Below are 27,394 nucleotides of genomic sequence, written 5' to 3' on the forward strand. Positions count from 1 at the left end.
AGCCTTCATTTCCTCTAAGCCTCAGCTCTCTCGTCCATCTCCCACCGCCTCTTCTCCTCCCCCCTTACCCGCACCGCCTCCCCTACTTTCCCCCAGAACGAGGTTGCAGGAGAACCAGAACCTTCCAGTCTTCCTAAAGAGGAGCGTAGAGACGGAGAGTTGCGGGGATCGTGGAGTGAGGTGAGGGGCATGCACGGGCTTCTCGCAGCCTGACTGAAGTGCCCTACAGCTTTCGGAGGGAAGACCCTGGGTGAGTGCAGAAGGCGGGGGGCTCCAGGGCGACTTCAGCCCAGGGGCAGGGGGAAGGGACAGCCTGGTGACTGGGTGGAAAGTGGCTACTTTTCCTCCACTAGATTCTCATTTTTGCCGGGGCAGGGGCTGGACTGGGATGGGGTTCCAGGGGTTGGGGGTGAAGGTGGGGTCCCAGGGGCTGGGGGTGAAGGTTTTTTTTTTTTTAAGTTCTCCCTCTGTCTCATAGGCATTTTAAACTCTGCACATCCAAAACAGAACTAATTTTTCTTTCTCTCTAATCCCTAACCCCACCACCCCCACCCCAGAAAAAAAAAATCCCCTATTACTGTAATGTCATCCTCCCAGTCCCCCAGGCTCCTAACCTAGGTGTCAACCTGTCATTCTTCACTCCTCACTATTCCTCACAAGTCATATCCAAGCTGTTGCTAAGGCCTGTTGATTTCACCTTAGCAACATCTCTGTATACGCCCCCTTCTCTCCTCTGACAGGGCCACCAGTCTGGATTATTCCAATAGCCTGCTGATGAGTCAACCTGCCTCGGGTCTGTCCCTACGACAATCTCTCCTCCAATCAGCTACTATGGTGATTTTCCTAAAGTGTAGGTCTGACCACGTCACCCTTCCTTATCCCTCCTTCCCCCCCAATAAAATCCAGGGCCTCCGGGAGCAAGTACAAAATGTTCTTTTTGGTTTCTATTAAAATCCTGTTTTCTGCAGTAAACCTTTCTAAACAGTTAACTATTTCCTATTGATCTAATATATACACGTTGTCCTATATATACACAATGTTACATACTTTGTCTCCCCCATTATTTTGTGAGTTCCTTGAGAGCAGACTCTCTTGCCTTTCTATCCCCAGCATTTCGCAAGTGCCTAACATACTAGTAAGTAGGTTTTTAATAAATGCTTATTGACTGATTCTCCTCTATCCCCTCCCCCCATCCCCACCTTTCTTTTTGCCTTCACTTTTTGTTCCCTTGCTCTTTCCTTTCTGTTCCTGGATGTGGTGGACCAGGGCCAGGGTTTAGACAGATAGAAAGACAAAACAAACCAACAGAGTCCCAAGATCTAGACTAATGGTTCTCAAAGTGTGATCTCAAAATGAGAACATGTTCAGGGGGCCCACTAGGTCAAAATTGTTTTCTTTTTAATTTTTAAATTAAATTTAAACATTTTTTTATTTAGCAAAAATCTGTATTTTCCCTTCTCATTGAGATGGAAACATTTTTGTGCTAACATTAAAATGTATTTCTTGCCTGATTTCTAATTAACCAAATATTGATAGATATAACTCATAAACAAAAGCTCTTTGTGGGGAGCCTCTGTAATTTTTTAAGATGTAAAGGGTTCCTGGGACGAAAAAATTTGAGAAAGACTGATTGAAAGCAAGGTAGAATTTGAGAGATCAAAAAGGATTACAGGAATTTCAGCCCCAAATCATATATCATCTTGATATATATATCAAGAATTTTTAAAGCTCATTGCCAGACGTATATACAAAAGTACTTATGAGCTTACTTTCTGCTGATGGGGACACCATGTTTTAGGATAAACTCTCAGTAATCTCATCAGCTCCCATGGGTTTAATTATCATCTTTATTCAGATAACCCAAATTTGTATATAACCCAAATTTGTATAACTAGCCCTAGTCTCTCTTTTTTTTTTAAGCAATCGGGGTTAAGTAACTTGCTCAAGGTTACACGGCCAGTTATTTCTGGGTGTGGTGCTGAGTGTCTGAGCCCGGGATTTGATCTCCAGGTCGTCCCAACACTGGAGCCAGTGCTCTTACTCGCTGAGCCACCTGGCCGCCCCTCAGCCCTAGTCTCTTACCTGAGCTTCAGCTCTTACTACCAGTTGCCTATTGAACATTATTTATTTTTACAAGTTATTAATATATCTTCCTTCCAATTCCCGCTCAGTGAGCAATTTAAAAACCTGACAAAACAACCTCATAACAAATATGCATACTCTAGCAAAGCAAATGCCCAAGCTGGTGATGTCCAGTAATGTATGTTTCCCATGCTGCATTTTAAGCCCCTCACTTTTCTGGCCAGAGGTGAGTAGTGTGTTTTCTCTTCAGTCCACTGGACTCTGTTTATCATTGCATTGATCAGAGTTGTAAAGTCTTTCAAAATTGTTTCTCTATGTTGTCATTATTTTCCTGTTTCTGTTCACTTCACTCTGCATCATTTCATAGAAGTTTTCTCAGTTTACTCTGAAACTGTCCATTTCTCATTTCTTATGACACAATAATATTTTCTACATTCATATGAGATAATTTAACCATTCAGCAGTAGGTATGCATTCCCTTAGTTTCCAGTTTTTGGTTACTATGAAAAGAGCTGCTTTAACTGTAGCTTCTGAGCCCCCACAAAATCAATCACAATAACACCAATGACTCTTTTTAAAAAACAAAATATTTTATTTTTTCACCAATTAGGTGTTAAAACAAATTTTTAACATGTTAAAAAAGTTTTGAGTTCCAAATTCTATCCTTCCCTCCCTCTGTTCCCTCCTCCCTCCCCAAGATGTTAAGCAATCAGATATGGGAATAACACCATTGACTCTTTTTTTTTTTTTTAGCAATTGGGGTTAAGTAACTTGCTCAATGTTACTCGGCCAGTTATTTCTGGGTGTGGTGCTAAGTATCTGAGCCCAGATTCAATCCCCAGGTCATCCCAACATTGGGGCCGGTGCTCTTACTCACTGAACACCATTGACTCTTAAACACAAAACATTTACTAAGGCAAGAGGAAGAATAATCATAGCATTCACTCAATGGAAAGCAGAAGCAGAAGTAATCAAAGTATAACAGTCCACCTGTAAATGTGATTCACACTTCCCCACCAATTCATGTAGTGTTCCTGTGGAAAAGTAGGCACATATTTAGAGAGACCTATCAAGAGGGCATGTGAGTAAGAAAACCTAGTGATCCATAGCAATTTACAACTCTGAATGGTAGGCCTAAATTAACTTAGTATCTTTATTTTCTAAAATGTTTTTTAAAATTACCAAGCATTTTTTCTCCCTTCCATTTCTCCTCATCCCTGCTCCTACTGGGAAAAAAAAGAAATACAAAACCCTTTTACCATAGAAGTTCAGTCAAGCAAAATAAATCTCCTTATTGGCTATATCCAAAAATATGTTTTCTCCTTCTGCAGATTAGTTCATCACCTTTCTGTTATGAGGTAGGAGGGAAGCATTCTTTATTAGCCCTCTGGAATCATGGATAATAATCATTGCACTTACCAGTTTTATCAAGTCTCTCCAAATTTATCTTTTTTAAAATATGGATGTTGTAGTATAAATTTTTCTCCTAGCTCTGGTCACTTCAGTTTCTGTCAATTAATGTACATATTCTCAAGTTTCTCTGACAGTATTAATTTCTCATTGCATAATAGTGCTTCACTACATTCATATCTCATAATTGGGTCAGCCATTCCCAACTGATGATCATTACCTTAGTTTCCAGTTCTTTGCTATTATAAAAAGAGCTGCTATAACTATTTTCATGCCTATAGAACCTTTTCCTCTTTCTTTGAGATTCAGAATGGATAGGCCTTGTGGTTATTGCTAGGGAAAAAGTATCTTTTGGGGCATAATTCCAAATTGATAACCACAATTTTTGTACCAACTCAGAGCTCTACCCATTTTCCAGAAGTCCCTCCAGCATTTGTCATTATGGGTTTGGGTTTTTTTTGGTGAGCATTAATAAAGTGATGGATTTGAGGGGGAACCCCAGAGTTTCTTTCGTTTGTATTTCTCTGATTATCAGTGATTTGGAGCAATTTTTCATATATTTGTTCATAGCTTGAGTTTCTTCTTTTGATTTTCATATTCTTTGACAACTTATTAATTGGGGAATGGATCTTTTTCTTATAAATTTGCATCAGTTCTTTATATTGGAAATGAAACTTTTACCAGAGAAATTTGCTACAAAGATTTTTCCCCCCAGTTAACCATTTCCCTTCTAATCTTCAACTATTGGATTTGTGTAAAACCTTTTAAATTTTATGTGATCAAAAGTTTTCATTTTATTTTGTGTGATCCTCTCTATTCCTTGTTTATTCATAAACTCTTCCCTTATTTATAGAGCTAAAAGGTAGTTTTTTCCCTTGCTGGTCTAATGTGCTTATGATATCCCCTTTTATATCTGAGTCATGTATCAATTTGGAGTTTATCTTAGCATACAGTTTGAGAATTGTGAAAAGTACCACCAATTCTTCTAGATTCCCAAGTTCAAAACTACGTTATTATTCTTAATTCCCCCATCACTCACTCCATGTGGTCTGTTTTGATCTCCATAACCTCTCTAGTATCTGACTCTGTCTCTCACAGGCCGTCATCATTTCTTTTCTAGGTTATTGTTAACAGTTTCCTAATCCGTTTTCCTGTTTAGTTCTTCTCCCACTCCTCTCTGACCGCAACGTGGCTAGGAAAGTGATTTTCTTTCAATGCAGATGTGACCATGTCACTCCCTTACTCAATAATCCTCAATGCATCTAGGATAAAATATAAATTACCAGTTGAGTTTTTAAAGCCCTTCACCACTCTGCCCCAGCTTTCCCAGCCTCTCTCTGTATGGCTCTCCTCATCTCACACACGACATTCCTTTTCTACACTCCATTCCCCTCTCAGGGGGGTATGGAAGGGAGTTTGTATTGTGATTGAGTGTTGTCTTTCTTCCTGGACTTTGCTTTCAGTCATGTCTGTTTAGATCCTCATTATAATTACTGAGCCTTTAAACACAATCATTTTCTTTGTAATGACAGTGTTTCCTGATGTATTGGTAGATAATTCATTGATCTAATCCTGAGGAGAAGCTGAACCTTTAGGTTTAGGAACTTCGGAGGGAGTCTGTCAACTCAGTGGAGATGATGACTGAAAAAAAGGACAAGTGGACTGAAACAAGCCTCGATTTGGAAAGGCCTTTGACAGTAAAGAAGGAAAAAGATGATGAGGGCCCCAGATCTCATCTCCTGAAGAACACCAGCCCTAAACAGGAACTCTCCCGCCGGCTCTTCAGGCAGTTGCGCTATGCAGAGACTTCAGGGCCCCACGAGGCCCTGGTCAGACTCCGGGAGCTCTGCCAGAGTTGGCTGCAGCCAGACACATGCACCAAGGAGGAGATCCTGGAGTGTCTGATAATGGAGCAATTCCTGACCATGCTGCCTGGAGAGATCCGGACCTGGGTACAATTACATCATCCAGAGAGTGGAGAAGAGGTTGCGGCTCTTGTGGAGGACATAGAGTGTCACCTTGATGGATCAGAAAAGAAGGTGAGAATGGTATTTGGGGCCTTGAGGAAGAAGGGATGAGAAATTTGGGAAGGTATGTAGAAGACAATATCTGCTTGGTAACCCATTTGATGACATTTATTCTGCCAGGACCTGAGCCCTCAGGACCTAGGAATGCAATGAGAATGTTTCCTTTTTACCTCAAGATGCAGTAATAAATTATAGTACATTTAATTCCCAGCTCACTGAAAATGCCAAGCAGCATGAGTGGCCCGTGTGATGAGGTCTGTGCAGGCTGGTAGAGAGAGCATTTGAATTGGAGAGCTCTAGTTTCTAGTCCTAGCTATACACCATTCAGTCATTATGCAACTTTGGGCAAATCATGGGGATAATACTTGCATCTGAAATACTCTGGAAAGTACTCTGAAAAATGTGATGTGTCGTAGAAATGTGTTATCTGGTCTTAGCTTATCATTGCTTTGATCGGTTTGAGGAAAGAGTCACATGAAGTATTTTCCACATCTTTGATCCATGATACAGGATTCATTGCCCCAAGATAGGATTTTCTACTCTCAGATTTCAATCTGTAGGCCCTTCTCCTCCCTTCCATGTATCTAATAGGACTCCATTACTGCCCCGATTTCTCTACTCTCCCCAGCTTCTACTTTTTCCTTGAGTGTTGTTTTTGCTTTTCTGTGCCCATTCCCACGGTGACCCATTCTTTCACTTCTAGGAAGAGGGCAGGGAGCATTCCACAGGGTGGTTCCCAAGATCTTTGTCCAAATTCAGAATCATGGAAGCTGCAGGCGCCAAAACATAAAGCACAGTGCTGGAAGGTCTTGAGGACACTGAATGTCAGAAGTGGAGTGTTATCTTCCTTCTTACATTACCTTATATCTATTCATCTTTGTTCTTGTGTCTCATCAGTAGAATGTATCATACTTTAGGACTAATTCCTTTTTGTCTGGGTATCCTTAGTGCCTAGTTCAGGGCCCTTACATAAGATTGGCATTTTAAATATTCATAGAAATGACAGGTGAGTGAACAAAGGCCTTTAGTATTTCATTCAATAAGAATTTTTTAAGCACTTGCCAAGTTCAAAGTACTACTGTGGTACTGGGGATACAGAGGCAACTAGTTCCTGCTTTCAGGATCTCTGCTGGAACAGAGAATGTCAGCCCTGGGAGGCCCTTAGATCATGGAACATTAGATCTTGAATTTGCCCAAGAACTATAATGTTCATTTGTATCAAGCAGAACATCCTTCTAATGTTTTGAAAGATCTGTGATTACATCTCTATGGATACTTTCTTCACTGACACAGGGCAGATCCTTCACATCCAGGAAAGTTTTACGAGTTACTATTCATCTCTGCACTCTTTAAAAATTTGAAAAAGTCAAAACCATAAAGTCCGTCCTTCCACACACTGGGGATCTAGACAAGAGGACTCAGAGCTGAGGTAGTTGAGGTATATGTATATATATATAGCAAATGGTAACAGAGCAAACATACCATTAAGTTGTCCTGTGGTCTGAATAAATGTCAACTTTTAATTCTTCAGAGCCAATATCCAAAATTTAAAACATGATATATAAGTACAATAAAGAGGTTATCATTCAGTCTAGCCTTTTTGCATTATTTCATATATTGGGGGGGGGGTCTTGCTTTTATGAACTGTATCAGTAGACAAATACAAAGGACCAGAAATTGGTTCCATTACATCTAGTCAAACTATTCTCCCTAAAGTCAAAAAAGACTTGAAAAATTGTCAGAGCCAATGGCCTTTCCCACCCTCCCCCAAATCTCATCCTCCTTAGTCTCTCTTCCTTTTGGACACGACTGACTACTGTCTACTTGAAATTTCTCCTTTGCTTTTCAGAACCATTTACTGTCCTGCTTCCTTTGCTGATTCATCTTCTTGCAGCTCTCAAGGCTTAGTGTGGCTCCTTGCTGTCCTTTCTCTATTCTGTTAATTTCAACTACTCTCATAGCTTCACTTACCACATTTATTTCTGATAATGGTAGCATCATTCTTCTAGTACATTAACCTCTAAATTTTAGTGTGATCTTTCATTTTTCCATAATGATAGTTATCCAATATTTTATAATTCATAAAAGCACCATACATACCTCATTCTCTTTATTCTCATAACAGTCCTATGCAGTAGGTATTGTAGGTACCCCTGTTTTACAAATGAGAAAACTGAGGCTCAGAATTGAAGGGACTTGCCCAAAGTCACACAGATACTAAGTGGCAGAGTTGAGGATTCAGATTAAAGTCTTCTGAGGTAGGTGGCACTGTGGTTAGGAGTTAGTATTACTATTATTATTAATCCAAAGACAGGGTTCTTCCTACAACACCACAATTACCTCCCTTTTCTTATAATTACTTAATCGTGAAATTTTTCATTGCTGATTTTGGGGTTTGAACTCATCCTTTCTATCGCGTTGCTACCATCCTAGTTAGAGCCCTTATTTGCGGCTGATACATTGTAACTGTTCTCTTGATAGATTCCTGTCTGTCTTCTCTTCTATTTCCCATTCTCCTTCTCTTCTTAGCCTGGCCTTTGGCCACCTTTTTCAGTATTATTTCCCAGTTTCCCCCTATGCATATTTCTGCTATAGATAGGCTAATCTCCTGAAGGGGCAGAGTAATGTAATGGAATCCTAGCTGGACCTCACATTGAGCTATTGGAGTTCACATCCCGGTATGGACATTTCACTCTCTGTGTGACCTTAGACAGCCTGTTTCCCTTTCCAGAGATTCAGTTTTCTCACCTTTAAAATGGGGTCAATACTTACATTACCCGCATAACCTTAACCTAGTCACATAACCTTTGTGAGTCTTATAGGGAAGGTTTCCAGACTCCAAATATAACGCTCTTTTATGCTGCCCCAATTTCCTCATCAGTAAAATGAGGGGATTGGACTACATGATCTTTAAAGTTCCTTTCACCATTAACTAGAACCTACTCTCACAAGATCATTGTGAAGAAAGCACTTTGTACAACTTAAAGTGTGATAGAAATTAGAGCCAATGTTGCCTATGTGTAATTTGTGTCCTCTTCACTCTGTGATTCTGTACCAGCCATTCCCCTCACCTGGAATATATTTTCTTCTTTCTATTTTTCTGAGTTAGTCAGTCTTATTAAATGTTCTATGCCAAATCCTGTGCTAAGAGCAGGGGATACAAAAATCAGAGGTCTGCTCTCAAGGAGGTCACAATCTAACGGGAGAGCCATGCAAACAACTATGTTACAGGTAAGCTAGAAGCGGGATGAATTGAGGAGAGAGAAGGAGCTGGAATGAAGTCCTGCCCACCTTGGCTCTATGCCGACTTGTGGGCTGCTTCCTCAGATTTTGGCAGCTCAAGGGGAATTCCCTTGTCTGAAGCTACGGTTTTCTTTGTCCCACTCTTTACTCAAGAGAATGTAGAGAAAAGAGAGCCTAGGGCATATCCCTGGGGATCCTGCACAATTAAGGGACGAGAGATATGTGATGAGCCACTGTCAGACAAGGAGGAAAGTTCCTCCTTTGAGATTTAGGCTTCTGTTCCCACAGTGATCACCTCACAGGCTCCACTGGATCTCTTTGTCTCCAGGTCTCAGCCCACGCCCAAGGACAGGATGTGCCATGGACGGGGACAGCATCTCTGGCCACTCTTTCTGTTCCACTTCTCTGTGGTAGCCCTTCCCCTGGGACCCACCTGGCACCCACTCATGACACAATGATGTTCCACCTCAAGGATCCTCTGAATGGTACTGTCCCTGGCCCAATGTCTTACACCTCCTCCCTTCTCATTGCCTCTTCCAATTGGAGGCCTGCTTCATTGTTCCTTGTGAACTCCTTCCAGTTTGGATTCCCTGAGGATGGTCTTCATCTAAAGGAGGTTCTAAGGCAATCCTCTCTGTATCTTTTCACAACACCCTTTGAAGCTCCCTGTGTATTGTTATTTTGAATAGTATGCTGAAACTCATTACAGTTGTAGTGGAAAGGACCCTGGATTTATATCCGAGGACCTGGGTTCTAATCCTGGCACTGTCATTTATGACTTACTTGTGTGACCCCAGAAAAGTCCCTTAAACTTTTTGGGTCTCTGTTTAAAATGAGTTTGGACTAAATGATCTCTAAGGTCTCTTTTAGTTCTAAATCCTATAAACTTATTTGGATTCAAAGTACTTTTTTAAATTTGAGTTTGGGTTTGAGCCTTGACTATTTACAATCTCAGTGGGTGTTCTCTAATGCCTGGGTTTGTCCCCACAGCCACCCACTGTCCTACCTCAAGGCTATAGGGAATACTGTTGTGCATACAAGAGACATAATTTCTTATCCACAATAGTCAGAACCTGGGATAGGTTTCTTTTTGGATCTCTGGATTTTCTGTGTCTTAACTAAGGTGGGGGAAGGATATGAAGAGGAAGCTGCAGGTTTTGTCTGATTTATGGCTCTTTTCTCTTCAGATTTTCCTGTTCCTCAGGCTCCTGCCCATACTGGGGACCAGTCAGTGGTGGCTCTGTCACTGAAAACCAGGCCTCAGGTAAGCTATGTTTCTCTTTGTTCTTCCTGGGATTTTGTAGCTGTAGCTCCTTTCCCCATCTTAGGAGTTCTTTGCCCACACACTTCGTATCCTTTCTTGGCAGCTAAGCCTTTGCTCTCGGGCTTTTCTTTCCTTTTCATTGGTGGTTGCATGCACTCATGCCTTATAGGTACTGAGTGGTGGGACAGTCCTTGGGACATCAGGAACATATTGTTTCAGGAAACAGTTATGTTTGAAGATGTGGCTGTATGCTTCCAGAAGGAAGAATGGGCAATTCTGGACCCTGCTCAGAGGGCCCTGTACAGGGACGTAATGCTGGAGAATTATAGGAACGTAGCATCTTTGGGTAAGGCTCTACTTTTTCTCCTATCTAAAGACAAAGAATTTGTTAACAAGTGGTACCTTGCTGATTTCTTGTCAGTATTTGGGAGTCGCTTGGTTCTAATCCCCCATTCTCAGGAGATGTCTTGCCAGGCAGGAGGAGTGGCTTTAGGATCCCCTTTGCAGTGAGGCAGAGGATCCTTGCGTTGTGTTTTCTAGTGATCTTTCCTGTGGGCTTTCCTCTGTGGAGTTGAAAGTATGCAATATTCTGTCAGAATCCTTACCAGTCACCTCCACTCCTTTTACAATCCTTCTTGGTCCTTCTATAAAAGGTCTAGACTTATCTCAGACTGTGAGCTGAAAATCACCCAGCTGTTCACAGTCTAGATCTCTCCACATTGGGAGTTTTTCCATCCTCTTAAGAGGAGAAGAAAAGTGTAACTGTGTATCAAGGCCTAGATTTTAAAATTCCAGTTCTTTGGTTAAAAAAAAAAGCCCCAAATCCCCTTCTCTAGGTCCCTTCACCTTCCTCTGCATCTTCTTTCCAAGGTCTCCCTGAGCATTCAATTTCCTTTTTGCCTTTTCCCCTGAAGGAAGAGGGAGGAGATCAGCCTGTGGGATAACTCAGTGTGATACCTTGTTCTAGCCTACCCCTTGTTTTCTCTTCCTTAACAGCATATCTATTTCCTAAACCTCTTGTGATTTCTAAGCTGGAGCAAGTATCTGGGAATGTACAGGAAGCTTGGGACAGAGGTCAGAGGCTTGCTTGTACAGGTGAGTGAGGAAAACTCTTCAAATATTCCCCTTTTCTTTGAGGCATTGAGTATATTAGAAATATATAAATATTTATATATATTAGATATATATCTAATATAATATATTAGAATACGGCATTGAGCTGACACATGGGTTCACATCCCAGCTCTGACAATTGCTCGCTGTTTCTTTAGTCAAATATTGAGTCTTGGCTATTTAATTCTAAAATGGGAATTATACTGCTTTCATCAACTATGTCTCATAATTGCTGTAGAAAAAGTATTTTAAGCTTTACAAAGTACTAGAAATAAGAACTATTATTTTCCATTTTGCCAACATCACCCATAGACTAAAAATTGTGACAACTGATACTTGAAAAATACGAACTGATACTTGAGAAATAGTTAACTAAACAAAATCAAGAAGGAAGTTAAACCATAAGGCTCCTACTTTTGTGGTAGTTGAGTCCTGTCACCCAAGTAAGCATAGCACCCTAACATAGTGCCACCAAAAGATTAAACTCAACCTCCTTTTTGATTTCAAACCCCACATTGTCCTTTACTAGATATTTGTACAGTAACTGAGACCATTGTCATGTTCTGGTAACTCGTTTTTTGGGTGAGCAGTGGGTCCCCTTGCTCCACATTCCAGAAGTCCTGGGTTCAGATACTGGCTCTGCCACTTATTAGACTTGTGATTGTGAGCAAGTCACTTCTACTCTCTGATTCTTCATTTCCTTAAAGAGAAAGAGCTAATAATCCTTATATTTGCCTCACAAGACTATTGTGTAGAAAGCACGTTGTAGACCTTAAACTGCTAGAGAAATGGAATTATTATTATGCTTAGCATTCCCTTCCTCATCATTTGCCAACCTTTGGTAATCTTTGTTCCACATCAAATGATCAATCAATAAGCATTCATTAATTGCTTACTATATCAGGCATTGTGCTCAATGGGGGAGATGAAAGACAAAATTCTATCAGTCCTTTCCTTAAATGAGTTGTATTGTAAAGGGCAAGACAACATGTATACCTATCAGCAAATAAAAGTCATAGAGAAAACAGACTAAAGGTATTTCTAGATGGGAAGGCAGTAGCAGCTGGGGGGAGCAGAGGAAGGAGGGTCACCAAGAAAGGACCCCTGTTGGAGGGAATGCTTAGCTGATTCTTGAAGGAAACCAGAGATTCCAGAGGGCAGAAATATGGAGAGAGAGAGCACTCCATGAATGGGGGACAGCCAGTAAAAAGGCATGGATACTAGAGATGGAGTAGCAAGTAGGCCAGGGTGATTGGACCAGAGTGTGTGAAGGGGAGTAATATGAGGACTGGTGGGAAGGAATCAGGTTGTGAAGTGCTTTAAAGAAGTTTATATTTCACCCTAGGTGAGACAGGGAGCCTCTGGAGTTTATTGAGTAGGGGACTGATATGGTCAGACCCACTCTTTAGGAGAATGTATTGGAGTAGGGAGGCCAAATTAGAGGCCATTGTAATAGTCCTAGTGAGAGGTGATGAAAATGTTAATAAGAGTGGTAGCTACGTAAATGCAGAGAAAGAGATAAATGAAAGATAGTGTGGGAATTTAAAGATTAAGTATTTGGCAATTCCTTAGCTATGCAGAGTGAAGCACTGAGGATGAGCCTGGGTGAATGGAAGGCTAGTGATTCTCTTAACAGTTATAAGGAGGTTCAGAAGAGGAATGGAGTTTTAGACATGTTGAATTTGAGATCCAAATGGGATATCTAGTTCTAAATGTCTAATAGGCTATTTGTGATGTGGGACTAGAGTTCAAGAGAGAGACTAGACTTAAAAATATAGATTTGAAGATCATCTGAAACGAGAAGGCCTAGGGCAGAGCCTTGGGATATACCCACATTTTATGCAAATGCCATGTATAGTGATTTGGGAAAGGATATTGAGAAAAACAATCAGAAAGGTAGGAGGAAAACCAAAAGGGAGAAGTAGTGCTAAAATCTAGAGAAGACAGATTAGACAGGAGGAGAGGGCATTATTATACTAGATTGTATTATTTAAAGGGATAGTGTGAGGCACATTAATTCACTGCTGATAAAGTTGTGAACTGATCTGGCCATTCTGGAAAGCAGCTTGGAACAATGCCCAAAAATTTACTCAACTGTGCATATCCTTTGACCCAGCAATACCATTATTAGGACTATACCCCAAAGAGATAAAAGAAAGAGGAAAAGAGCTCATGTATATAAACTAAGGGGGTACCCATCAATTGGGGAATGGCTGAACAAATTATGGTATATGAATGTGATGGAATACTATTGTGCTGTAAAATGAACAAGGGGCTGGTTTCAGAGAAACCTACAAAGATTTGTATGAACTAAGGCAGAGGGAGATGAGAAGAATCAGAAGAACAATTTATACAATAACAATAACACTATAAAGATAAACAACTTAGAAAAACCTAATGAGGACCAGTGATGCATCATGCTACCTACTTCTTGACAGAGAGGTGACAGACATGGGGTGCAAAATGAGGTATATATATTTTGGACATGACTAGTATGTGAATTTATTTTATTTGACTATTCATATTTGTTACAAGATTTTTATTTTTTCCCCCAAGTGGGGAGAGGAGGTGGGAGGGAGAGCATATAGATCTTTGTTAATAGAAAAAAATTAAACTTAAAAAAAAGAGATCTGGGTTTGAATCCCATATCACACACTGACTAGTTGTGTGAATGCTGGGCAAGTTATTTCACCTTCCTGGGCCACACTTTCCTTATCGATAAAATGAGTAAGTTGAACTGAATGACCTCTAGGGTGCCTTCTGACTCTAAATTTATGATCCTATGAAATTAGAACTCTCTAGGAAGAAATGAAATCCTAGAGAATTTAGAACAAATGACATCAAATGAGGTTGATTGACAAATGGTCAAACTGTGGTAGAGGAATGTAATGGAATTTTACTGAGCCATAAGAAATTACAGATGTGATATATAATTAGAAATAATTATGTGATATATAATAAGAGATTTCATATATTATATGTATTAGCCATATAATTATATATGTGAAGAATTTAGAGAAACTTAAGAAGAGTTATAGCAACTGAGGAAAAATAAAGTAATAAAAACCAAGAAAACAACACACACCATAAAAATGTATTTTTGAAAAAAAAAAAAAACACCTCCCTGAATAGCATACGATAGGAAAAGATATGGGGGAATTTCACAGAAACACTGCAAACATATAGCACAGATCAAGAGAATTAATAAAACACCCACAGAAAGGAATTCCAAATTTAATACAACAAGAAATGTCATAATTAGCCTTTAGAATTACATTAAACAGTATGATATTGTGTGCAGCCAAGAAAAAAATTCCAAGGAAAGTAATCTAAAATACCATAGTCTATTAATTATTTATGAGACACCAAGATAAAAATGGTAATAAAATATAAAAAGCAAAGAATATTAGATTGTACCTCCAAATAAGTTATGAGCTTAATCATCAATCACATAAACTGAACATTTAGCAAAAGAGAAGAATTTTAATCATTTCTTCAAAAGGAGCTAGAGGTCAATGGATATCCAAAAGTAATTCATTAAATAGAAGATAAATCAGAGAACAGTAAGACATTAAGAAATGAAAGTAATATTTTCATAGGCCTGTAAAGAGCTAGCTATGTAGGATTTTTTTTTCTTTAAAAATGACAGTGGAGGGGAGAAGAAAGAGGAGGGAGAAAACAGGACAATTAAGAACAGAAGGAGAGAATAGAATAGGCAGGCAAGATAGAGAGAAACAAGGTAATATTATGCACAAAAAGCAATGAAAAAATATTCTGTCAATATGCACATATACCAAATGACATAGCATGTGAATTCTTTAAAATTGGATGAATTATAAAGACATTAATAAGAACGTAATAACAGTAGCATATTTTAATATTAATATTCCCTTTTCAGCACTAGATAAATTCAACAGAAAGATAAAGGAACATATAGAGTTAGCATAATGGGAAAAATCAGATTTGAATGACATGGAAATTTGTGAATAGGATACAGAGTATCCTCAACCAATCAATAAACATTTGTTAAGTGCCTATCATGTGCCAGGCACTGAGTTAAGAATAAGTTAAAAATACAAAAAGGCAAAAGATAGTCCCTGCTGTTAAGGAGCTCATAATCGAATTGGGGAGAAAACAAACAAGTATATACAAACAAGCTATGTACAGGATAAGTAGGAAATAATTAACAAAGGGAAGACACTAGAATTAGGTGGGGTTAGAAAAGGCTTCCTGTAGGAGATGGGGTTTTTGCTGGGACTTGGAGGAAGCTAGGTGTATATCAACAATTTGTGTTTCTTCCTTTGATAACATCTGTTCAATACTTTTTGAATAATGTAGTTAACTCTTGTAAATTTGTGTCACTATAGATTTTTATCACAGTATTTGCCACAAAGATTTCTCTTTTTATTTTTGATGCATGACTTTTTACTATGCAAAATTATTTTTAAAAAGATAAAGTTCAACTATTTTGTTTTTTATTTCTTCTATTCAAATATATATGAATTTTCCATATTTACACAATTGTGATAAATGTATCATTCCCTTTTCTTCTAAATTATATATGCTTTTATGTACCTATATATCTATAGCATATCTCTTTATCTATGGAGCCATTTGGAACTCAGGTGTGATTTATTGTAGGACATGTGAATATATGCCACCTTTTTCCTAAACTAGCATCCTGTTTCCCAGAAATTCTTATTGAATGGTTCTCTTAATGGTGTTTTGTCCATGATACTTTTACTTTCTTGCCTCTTAAAGCTCTTTTTTTTTTGTGTGGAATGAAAGCCGTGAATTCCTATAATAGGATATTTTAGTATTACTTATATTTTTTCCATTCTTTAACATAGAGAACAAATGTCTTTCCTTGAATTTCTTTTTGTTTTAGGTGGTGAAGTCAAATTTGAGAAAGAGAAATTGACTAATATAAAGCAAGAAATTTCTGAAGAATCACCAGCTACAGTACTGGAAAATGTCCAGAGCAATGTTTCTGATCAATCTGAGGTTAGAACATCTTGTAAACAGAAGGCTGGGTGGAAGAGGCAGTTGGGTAACCCTCCACTGAAAAGAGTGAAGGTAGAGGAAGGAGATTCCGAGTACATGGTAGTCAAGGAAACAAAAACTACTACAAAGCAGACAGATGAGAATCTGGGGGAACATGGTGGCTCAAACCTTAGTATTTATGAAAGCATTCCTAAACAACAGGAAATCTATAAACATGTTGAACAGTTGGAACAGAATGAGGAGAGAGTTGACAAATGTGATAAGGATGGGAGAGCTTCCAGTCTCATGGCAGGGCTTAGTCAAAATCTGGTAACAGAACAAAAATTTTCATCAGAGAATGAACAAACCCAAGTATATAATGATTGTGGTGGGGGTGGCCTTCATGGAATTTCCCACTCTCTTATTCATCAGATTATACACACTGATAAAAATCTATATGTATATAATAAGTATAGGGAAACTTTCAGTCACATGTCAGTCTTTAGTCCACATGTAAATATCCAAGCTAAGCCAAATCACCATGAATGTAAACAGTGTGGTAAAACTTTTACAAGAAAAAGAAACCTTGTTGATCATCAGAGAATTCATACTGGAGAGAGACCCTATAGATGTAATGAGTGTGAGAAAACATTTTCAAGAAGCAGATACCTTGTTCTACACCAGAGAGTTCACACAAAGGAAAAACCGTTTGAATGTAAAGAGTGTGGCAAATCATTCAGAATGAACAGAAGCTTTGTTTCTCACCAGAGAATTCACACAGAGAAAAATGTATATGAATGTAAAGATTGTGGGGAAACTTTTACAAGACAGAGAAGCCTTCTTTCTCACCAGAAAATTCACTCTGGAGAGAAGGAAAAATATGAATGTGAAGTATGTGGGAAAACTTTTACACGAAACAAAAATCTTACTGAGCATGCTAAAATTCACACTGGTGAGAAACCCTATGCATGCAATCAATGTGGGAAAACTTTCCTTCGTAAGTCATATGTTTTAGTACATTATAGAACTCACAGCAAGGAAAAACCATACACATGTCAGGTGTGTGGGGAAGCCTTTACATGGAGTTCAGGCTATTCTCGACATCGGTTAACCCATACTGAGGAGGAATATGATGAAATTAATCAGTAAGGAAATTCTTTTCATAAATCTAACATTCAAATCCAGGGAATTGGTAGTGATAAGCTTTATGAGTGTGGGATAGTTTTCACTGCAAAAAAACTCTGATCACCATTCACATTACAAATGCTATGAATGAAAATAGTGTGGGAATATGTTTACAAGGAAAATAACCCTTGTTGATCATTCACAACGAGGAAAAGCAAGGAGTTGGAAAAAGATGGGGAAATTTGTAAAAGAATAAAATACTTGTTGAACACCAGGGGAGAAATAAATGTTAGTTTAGGAAAGCCATCATTTGTAAGTCATGCTTTCTATTCTAGATGTTATAACAGAAACCATATAAATATAATTTGTGCCATAGCTTTTAGAAGGATCCTCAGGTTTTCCTTGATAGAAAACCCATACTAGGGAGAAACATTATAAATGCAGTGATTATGAAAAAAAATTTTAAATTATAGCCTTGCCATTCAACAATAGAATCCTGATTGATGCTAAGCTATGAGTATGGCATAGCTTTCATAGGTAAGAGACCCCTCACTGGTCACCAAGGTCATTGATGAAATACTACTCTCTAAGTAATATTAAAAATATTATTAAACCGATTCAAAAGAACCCCCCACACACAAATGTTTCATCCAATATAATATCAAAAAGTAAAGGAACACTCTAAATACATGAATTTGTGGCTAAATAAAGTCCACAGCCTATTATGATAGATTTCCCCAGCACTGTGGGAAAGCCTTCAGTTTTATGCCAGCATCCTGTATATAAGAGAAAGTACATAAAGGAAAGAAACTGTGAGTGAAATGAGTGTGGGAAGTCTTTTTGTCATAATAGAACACTAAAAATTTAACAGAAATCATATCATGGAGAATTTCTATGAATGTCACTGTGTAAGTCTTGTGTTGCAAGTTGTCCCATATCATACATAGGAGATTGCATGTTGGAGGGAAATGTTAACAAGTGTAATTTGTAACAGAAAGCTTTGGGGTGGAGCTTGAATTTCCCTAGGCATTGGCTAATTCTTAGTCAGATGTATCATGATTTACGTGAGCCTTTAGTTAAAATGGAACCTCAGTTGATTATTGAAGAAATTGTTCAAGCATCATCTGCATAGAAAAGATTCCATTAATTTTCTTTGGAAAAAGATAGGATTTTATTGATTTTTTAAAAATATCATCATAATTATTCCTAGTATGCCTCTCTCTTCCAGAAAGGCATCCCATATAACAAATAGTACTTTTTAAGGATGAAAAAAAAATCAGCAAACTGGTTGAAATACTGAAAAAGTCCAAAAATACATATTTATGGATCTTCCACCTTTACAAATGGTTGGTTGGGGTGTCTTCTCAGTCTGTTCATTCAAGTCATATTTGATCTTCGTAATTTTGTTCCATACTTGCTTTTTTGGTGTTTGGTTATTCTTTCCTTTTACATTGTTGTAATTATCACATATGTTATTTTTCTTTTGGCTCTCCTTCCTTCACCCTGTATTAGTTCAAGTAGATCTTTTCATGCTTCTCTGTATCACATATATCACTTTTTACAGCACAATAATGTTCTATTACAATCATGTATGACAATTTGTTTAGCTATTCCCCCATTTGATAGGCATTTGCTTTGTTTCAAATTCATTGCTATTAAGTTTTTTATTCATTTTAAACTTAAATTCAAAATGAGAGAAAAAAACATTTCCATGTACACAGCAGAAAAGAGAGTTCTACGTTATTATAAAAAGTGCTGCTGTAAATATTTTGGTATATATGTGAACTTTCTTATTATTGATGAAGTCATAATAATATTATGCCTTGGGGCAAATGCCTAGTAATGGAGTCTCTGGTTCAAAAGATATGAACATTTTAGTCACTTTATTTACATTATTCCAAATTGATTTCCAAAGTGGTTATACCATTTCACAACTTCACCAACAATTTATTAATGTGCCTGCCATTCTACCACCTTTTCTTTACTATTGTCATTTTCTATTATCTGTCAATTTTCCAGGTGAAAGGTAAAACTTCATGATTATTTTGACTTGTATTTTTCTTAGTGATCTGGAGCATTGTGGTGGTGAATACTTTGCAACTCTTCTTAGAAGTTTTTGTTCATATCCTTTTTACCATTTATCTGTTGTTGTTCAACTATTTGTCATGTCTGACTTTTTATGACCCTATTTGGGGTTTTCTTAGAATACTGGGTTTGTCATTTCCTTCTTCAGCTCATTTTATGCATGAGGAACAGAAGCAAACAGGGTGAAATGACTTGCCCAGGATCACACAGCTAGTAAGTGTCTGAAGCTAGATTTGAACTCATGAAGATGAATCTTCCTGACTCTAGGCCTAGGACTCTATCCACAGCACCACCTAACTGCCCTGTATTTATTTGTTAGGGAATGGCTATTTGAGAGATACACACACACATGCATATGTGTTTGTATGTATATATGTATGTAATTGTTTACATATCATGGATTCCAAACCCTTATCAGAGAAATTTGATACAAAGTTTTTTCCCCATTCAACTACTTCCTTTTTGTGCTAGGTGCATTAGTTTTGTGTGCAGAAAGAAGCCGCTTAGTTTCATGTAATCAAAGTTATCTATTTTATTTTTTTTAAATCATCTCTATCTCTTGTCTGGTTATGAATAATATCCTACTCATAACTATGAGAGGTGTATGATTTACTTCTCTACTAATTTTTTTCTTTTGTAGTTTGATGATTTATATTTAAGTCTATCTATTTAGAATGTACTGTGGCATATAGTGCAGGGTGTTGGTCTAAGCCTAATTTCTGCCAGATTGCTTTCTAGTTTTCCCAGCAGTTAAGAAAAAATTAAATAAGGAGCTATTGGCACAACTTATCCATGAACACTGAATATTTCTCCAGCTATTTAAGTTATGCATTTTTTTAAGGAGCTCTTGATAATTAAATCTATACATGTCCTTTGTTTGTGTTGGTGGGCTAATTTCCAGATGTTTTATTCATTTTATCATTATTTGGAATAGGATTTCACTTTCTGTTTTTCTCCTTTAGGTTATAATATTATTATAAAGAAATGCTATTGATTTTTTAGGGTTTGTATCTTGCAACTTTGCTGAAGTTATTGTCCCTATTAGTATCTTTGCTGATTCCCTAGGATTTTCCAAGTATACCATAATATCATCAGCTGAAGTTTTATCTCCTATTTGCCTATCTCTATGCCCTCAATTTCTTTCTTTGCAGGTAGATGGCACAGCAGATAAAAGTGCTGGGCTTTGGAATCAGGGAAGAATTGAGTTATATCTAGGCTTGGACACCTACTAGCTATGTGTCTTTGGGCAAGTTACTCAACCTTTATCTGTTTCCTCAACTGTAAAATGGCAATAATAATAGCACCTACTTCACAGAGTTGTAGTGAGCATCAAATGAGGTAATGAAGCAGGAAGGTAGTGCAATGAATAGAAGAATGAACAGAGTCAGGAATGAGTTCAAATCTGGACTCAGACACTTATTGGCTGTGTGACTTCAACTGTACTTATCACAGTGCCTGGCACAGAGTATATATGTTAGTCTCATATGTTAGCATATTCAAATTATTCAAATAATAATAGTGAGAATAGGTATTGTTGTTTCACTCCTGTATTTGTTGGAAAAGGTTTTAGTAAATGCCTGTTGCTTATGATACTTGCTTTTGGTTTTAGATAGATACTTTTTATGATGAAAAAAGGTCCCTCTGTGTCTATACTTCATAGGCACTTCTATATTTGTTTTATAGAAAGATTCTGCTAGAATGCTTTCTTTTTGCATTTTTGAGAATAGTGAAGTATGGATACGTATTTTTCTCTAAATGTTTGATAGAATGCTACTGTGAATCTATTAGACCAAGAGGTTCTCTCCCCCTCTTCTATCTGCAACTCCTTTACAGCTAATTTCTTTTTGTGAAATTGGGTTATTTGAACCTCTACCTGGTCTTCTGAAAATCTGTGCATTAAATATTTTTGAAACCCTTCCTCATTTCTTTTGTGTACTCAGTTTTGCTAGCATATAACTATGAATAAGGTATTCTGCATATTCTTTTTATTCAAGCCTGGTCACAAGTCCTGCCTCTTTCCCTCTGTTCTTCCCCTCTTCTGCAGAGATCTTTTATACCACAGAACACTGTGATGGTAGCAAACTTCCAAACTTCATGGGGCTTGCATCTAGAGTGTGAGTGAGTGAGTGAGTGAGAGAGAGAGAGAGAGAGAGAGAGAGAGAGAGAGAGAGAGAGAGAGACAGTGTTTGTGTGTAGGCAGAGGAACCAAGATTTAGTTTACATCATTCATTTCCACAAGATTTTGAGTTACAAATTTTCTCCCCATGTTCTCTACCTATCACCCCTAAAACAGCGATCCCACTGAATACCCCCTCCCCCAATCTGCTCTCTCCTATATCCTTCCCCATTCCCCCTCCAACTTTCCAGTAGGGCAAGATGGATCTCCATACCCCAGTGCCTGCCTCTCTTATTTCCCAGTTCCATGTAAATAATAATAATCATATATTTTTTTAAACATTGAATTAAAAACTTTGAATACTTTCCCTTCCTCCCTCATCACCCACCCTTACTGGGAAGATCAGAAATTCTATATAGGTTGTACATGCTATGCAAAACATTTCCATAGTGGACACATTGGGAAAAACTGACTATATTTCCCTCCATCCTATCCCGTCCCCCACTTGTTCTATTCTCTGCTTTGATCCTGTTTCTTTTCAAAAGTGTATGCTTTTTTTTGCTTTTTGGAGGGCAATTAGGGTTGTGACTTGCCCAAGGTCTCACGGATGTTTTTTGTGTTAAGTGTCTGAGGCAGGATTTGAACTCCGGTCCTCCTGACTTCAGGGCTGGTGCTCTATTCACTGCGCCACCGAGCCGCCCCCAAGTGTGTGCTTCTGACTTCTCTCCCCCCAGCCTGCCCTCCTCTCCGTCATTCCCTGTCTTTCCCCTTCTCCCCTATCCTCCTGTAGGGTGAGATACCCTATTTAATGTGTAGCCGTAAGAACTTAATTTACTTTCAAGAAACAATGAATAAGTAGGGAGCTTGTTCCTTCCATTGGTAATAATTCTTTGCAACAAGACTAATGGTTAACATGAATTAACATAGGACTGCACTTTGCCATGGGAGGGAGGGGCAAGGGTGGCGCTGGCACAGTGAGGGGTTGACCAGCGACACAAACGCACTTTTTTTCTTACAGGGTCCTTCTACAAGAAAGCTATCTGCAATGAAAGGTCTGCAGAATTCTTCATGAATAGAGCGGAAGAGAACTGTGGAGAGGAGCAGAATCCAGTGGTGGATAAGGGGTGAGAGCAGGCAAGGGGCCCGCTCTGTGGTGGTGGGCAAGGGGCTTGGAATGCTGACACTGGTAGGCCCTCAAGGGGCGCCAGCACAGCGCCAGCTGGTGGGAACAGGCCCTCGCGAGTTGGGGCAGACTGGGCTTTTCACACCCCCTTGGCTTTTTTCATCCCAACTTTTTGATTCTTCCTGTCCCTCCAGAGTGGTGGGGGAAGGTGGCAGGGGGTGGATGCTGCTGCAATTGTAGGATAGAAATTTCGCTTACTTGGGGTGAAAGTAGATTGGTGGGTAAGGGTTCGCCCACCATCAGCTTCCCTGTTGCCTTTCTTGCGTTCTATGCTTTGATCCTTTTTGTCCCACAAAAAGGATCCTATGGTCTGATTGCGCTTCCTCTGTTTGCTTACCTTTTTTTTTTTTTTTTTTAAAGAATTGGACCTGGAGCGGCCAGGTAGCACAGCGAGTAAGAGCACCGGCTCCAGTGTCGGGATGACCTGGGGATTGAATCCGGGCTCAGATACTCAGCACCACACCCAGAAATAACTGGCTGTGTAACCTTGAGCAAGTTACTTAACCCTGATTGCTTAAAAAAAAAAAAAGAATTGGACCCTATTTTATTCTATGTTGGCTGATCGGCACATGGTGGGCTGAGGAGTTACTGTCTCACCTGACAGGTTGTGCAACAGAGATCTCAGGTAAAGCCTCAGCTTTTAAAGGGACACCAGGGAGCCAACGGTTAGGTACTACGTAATTGGCAACTTGCAGAGGGCAAAACCATTGACAGGTCAGTGCACACCTTGAAATACCCCCTTGTACCACGTCTTCCAGCACCGCTGCGCCCCTGGCAGCGACTTTTGGGCTCCTGCGCCACCGGCTCTTGAGGGGACCTCAGGCAAGCCCCTTCGTCATCGTGGTGGTCTTCTCGGCGCCTTCGGACCTGGAACTTAAATTGACTGCTCCTTGTTTCTTATAGCACAATAGTATTCCATAACATGCATATACCACAACTTGTTCAGCCATTCCCCCAATTGATGGGCATCCCCTTAATTTCCAATTCTTTGCCACCACAAAAAGAGCTGCTATAAACATTTTTGTACATTATGGGTCTTCCTCCCACTTCTATGATCTCTTTGGTATATAACACTAGGAGTGGTATTTCTGGGTCAAAGGATATGAAATTATTTATAGCCCTTTGGGCATAATTCCAGATTGCTCTCCAGAAAGGCTGGATCAGCTCACAACTCAACCAGCAATGCATTCGTGTTCCAATTTGCCCACATCCTCTCCAGCATTTGTCATTTTCCTGTTTTGTCATCTTAGCCAATCTGACTGGTGAGATGTGGTACCTCAGAGTTGTTTTGATTTGCATTTCTCTAATCAATAGGATTTAGAGCATTTCTTCATGTGACTATAGATATCTTTAATTTCTTTCTCTGAAAACTGCCTGTTCATATCCTTTGACCATTTATCAATTGGGGAAATGACTTGTATTCTTATAAATTTGACTCAATTCTCTGTATATTTTAGAAATGAGTCCTTTGTCAGAGACATAGGTTGTAAAAATTCTTTCCCAATTTCCCACCTCCCTCTTAATCTTGGTTACATTGTCTTTGTTTGTACAGAAGCTTTTCAATTTCATGTAGTCAAAATTATCCATTTTACATTTTAAAATGTTCTCTAATTCTTGTTTAGTTATAAAGTCTTTCCCTCTCCACAAGTCTGATAGGTAAACTATTCCTTGTTTTAGGAGACTGCTTACAGTATCAACCTTTATACCTATTTCATGCACCCATTTAGACTTGATCTCCCTTTTCTCTAATTTAATCATGTATGCACTCACGGATATAAAACTTCCCCTAAGAACTGCCTTTAATGCATCCCACAAATTTTGTTATGTGTGTCATTATTATCATTCTCTTGAATAAAATTACTGATTGTTTCTATAATTTCTTGTTTGGCCCACTCATTCTTTAGGATTAAATTGTTTAATTTCCAATTAGTTTTTAGTCTGTCTTTCCATGGCCCTTTTTCGCATATAATTTTTATTGCATCATGATCTGAGAAGGATGCATCTAATTTCTGCCTTACTGCATAGAATTGTGAGGTTTTTATGCCCTAGAACATGGTCAATTTTTTAGTATGTGCCATGAACCACTCAGAAGAAAGTATATTCCTTTTTATCCCCTTTCAGTTTTCTCCAGAGATCTATCATACCTATCCTCTCTAAAATTCTGTTTACCTCCTTAACTTTATCAAGTTCAGAGAGGGGGAGATTAAGTTCTCCCACTAGTATAGTTTTGCTATCTATTTCTTCCTCTAATTCCTTTACCTTCCCCTCTAGGAATTTGGATGCTATATTACTTGGTGCATATATGTTAAGTAATGATATTGCTTCATTCTCGATGGTGCCTTTTAACAGGATATAGTTTCCTTCCTTATCTCTTTTAATTAGGTCAATTTTTGCTTTTGCTTTATCTGAGATAAGTATTGCTACCCCTGCTTTCTTTACTTTAGCTGAGGCATGGTATATTTTACTCCAGCCTTTTACCTTTACCCTGTGTGTATCTCTCAGTTTTAGATGTGTTTATTGTAAACAGAATATTGTAGGATTATGATGTAATAATAATTCTGTCTGTATACTCTGAAGTTTGGGGTGTTGACCTTTTCCCCCTGAACTAGGTAAACGATATATGTTTGACTGATTAAAGTAAGCTTGTTAACCCATTTTGAGTTGCTTTCCTTTAACAAAGCAGATCTAAGAACCTGTGTTGGCAGCCACCCTGGGGACACTGGGGTGCTTGCTGCTTCAAAATGGCGTCATGAATGGGATCTGTAGAGTAAAACGAAAGTATGGGGGCTGGGATAATTGTTTGTTTCCCAGTTGTGGTAGCTGTGACTCTGTGGAGCCATGGACCAGGAGAGAAGAATGGCCTGTATGCGGACTTCGCTGAGCTGAGAGCAGGAATGGTGAGCTGTCTGCATCGGGACCTGGGCAGAAGCCAGGAACAGCTGCCACCTGAGGGAGGAGAAGGAATCCAGGAGTTCAGAATTCAGCCACAGGAAAAGATAAGAACTGAGCAGCAAAGCAGGGGCACTGAATGTGTTTCCTTGCTGCATCCCACAGTTTGGGACCCAGGGGGAGGATGGACTTGTGACTATGGTGGGTGGGATGAAGTGCTGTGGACGCCCAAGGACCCCACCTTGTTGGTGTTTGTTTAAGGCCCAGAAGCCACTTTGGTAACTTTAGTTCTGTATGTTGAAAATGTGACCCAAGAGATGTTTAGTGCTAATTCAAAAGTAAATTGACTGTGCTATGGGCATGAAAGATCTTGGGGCCCAATGTAATGGAAATGCAAATTTAAAGATCTTCCCTGCCCCTAGGCTAAAGTGCACCTGGAGCCTGGGGTGGGAGGCTTGTTTTTCAGTAGATACTTTTTGATTGGCCAGTGGGTCCAGAAGGTTGTTACATTCTCTGAGCCAGAAGGAGGCTATATAAACCCTGATTTGAGGCTTTGTTTTGGGGCACTTTGAGAAGTGTTCTGTGATTTGATCAGATGAGACTCTGGGAAGCCGTTGTTGAGAGCCCCCCAGCTTTGAAAAACCCAGATGTTGATTTGGTATGGATGTAATGGTTGGACAGTTTGGAAACCTGTCTACTTGATCTGTTCCTCTGTCTTGATAATTCCGTCTGTATACTCTGAAGTTCGGGGTGCTGACCTTTTTCCCCTGAACTAGGTAAACGATACATATTTGACTGATTAAAGTAAGCTTGTTAACTCATTTTGAGTTGCTTTCCTTTAACAAAGCAGATCTAAGAACCTGTGTTGGCAACCACCCTGGGGACGCTGGTGTGCTTGCTGATACATATGATTTCTAATCCATTCTGCTATGTCTCTGTTTTATGGGAGAGTTCATTCCATTCACATTTACAGTTATGATTGTTATCTGTTTCTTTCCCACCATACTATTCCCTCCCCTGTTAATGTTCATATTTCCCCCCCTTCTCCCTTCCCTCCCTTAATAGTTTTCCTTTTGACCACCACCTCCCTTAGTATTCCCTTTATCAGCCCCCCTCCCTTTTCCTCCCCTTTCCCTTTACTTCTTCCCTCCCTACAAACCACTCCCACCCCCCTTTCGTAACCCTTTCCCCCCCTACTGCCTGTAGGATATTTTTATACTTAATGAAGCCTGTTATTTCTTCTTCACACCAAGAGTGACAGGAACAAATGTCATTCGAAGCTCCCCTCCCCCCCCCTTTTCCCTCTAAAATGATACTTTTTTCGTTTCTTCTCCATGGAGTCCTATGCTTAACTGGTTGTTATACCCTCCTTGCATCAGAACCAATGAGGGAAAAGCTCATATGATTCTCATCTCCCTCCCTTCTTTTCCTCTGCTATATTGTTTTTATGCCTCTTTGTATGGCATAATTTACCCTTTTCCACTTCATTCATTCCTCTTCTTCCATTGCAGTCCCTTTGTAGTCCTTAATAAGATTTTTTTAATCGTCATTTTGTGCATTTTATACTCATACCCTCTACTTGTCTATAAACAGTTTGCTCTTCTTAAATAGGTATGTGTGTGCGTGTGTGTGTGTGTGTGTGTGTTTACCTTGTTTACCTTTCTAGGTCACTCTTGCAGCTCGTAATTGGAGGTTGAATTTTCCATTGAGCTCTGGCTTTTTCATTAGGAAGGTCTGGAACTCTGTTATATTGTTCAATGACCATCTCTTTGCCTGGAAGAATATGCTCAGTCTTGCTGGGTATGTGACCCTTGGTTGTAACCTTAACTCTTTTGCCTTCTGGAAAATTGTATTCCACTGCCTCTGATCTTTCA

At 39.1% G+C, this 27,394-nt stretch overlaps 1 protein-coding gene across 1 annotated transcript; it reads left to right on the plus strand.

Moving 5' to 3' along the window:
• Positions 1-5,057: 5,057 nt before the first annotated feature.
• On the plus strand, positions 5,058-17,271 carry LOC138166955 (zinc finger protein 383-like). The gene is made up of 6 exons (XM_069095423.1): positions 5,058-5,540; positions 9,091-9,247; positions 9,950-10,026; positions 10,246-10,372; positions 11,023-11,121; positions 16,028-17,271. Exons 1-6 carry the CDS (start codon positions 5,127-5,129, stop codon positions 17,269-17,271), a joined length of 2,118 nt encoding a protein of 705 aa, XP_068951524.1. The 5' UTR covers positions 5,058-5,126.
• Positions 17,272-27,394: the final 10,123 nt, after the last annotated feature.

This window comes from Petaurus breviceps, unplaced genomic scaffold, assembly GCF_028583685.1.
Source record: "Petaurus breviceps papuanus isolate PSGF00001 unplaced genomic scaffold, PetGlider_PUasm1.0 227, whole genome shotgun sequence".
NCBI lineage: Eukaryota > Metazoa > Chordata > Mammalia > Diprotodontia > Petauridae > Petaurus > Petaurus breviceps.

What these genes read in the sequence shown, in the direction of transcription:
- LOC138166955 (XM_069095423.1), top strand. Translation starts at nt 5,127, where the DNA reads ATGATGACTGAAAAAAAGGACAAGTGGACTGAAACAAGCCTCGATTTG. An exon ending in CCTCAAGGATCCTCTGAATG is followed by an intron (nt 9,248 to 9,949) that starts GTACTGTCCCTG and finishes TTTTCTCTTCAG; the next exon opens with ATTTTCCTGTTCCTCAGGCT. An exon ending in TCAGAGGCTTGCTTGTACAG is followed by an intron (nt 11,122 to 16,027) that starts GTGAGTGAGGAA and finishes TTTTTGTTTTAG; the next exon opens with GTGGTGAAGTCAAATTTGAG.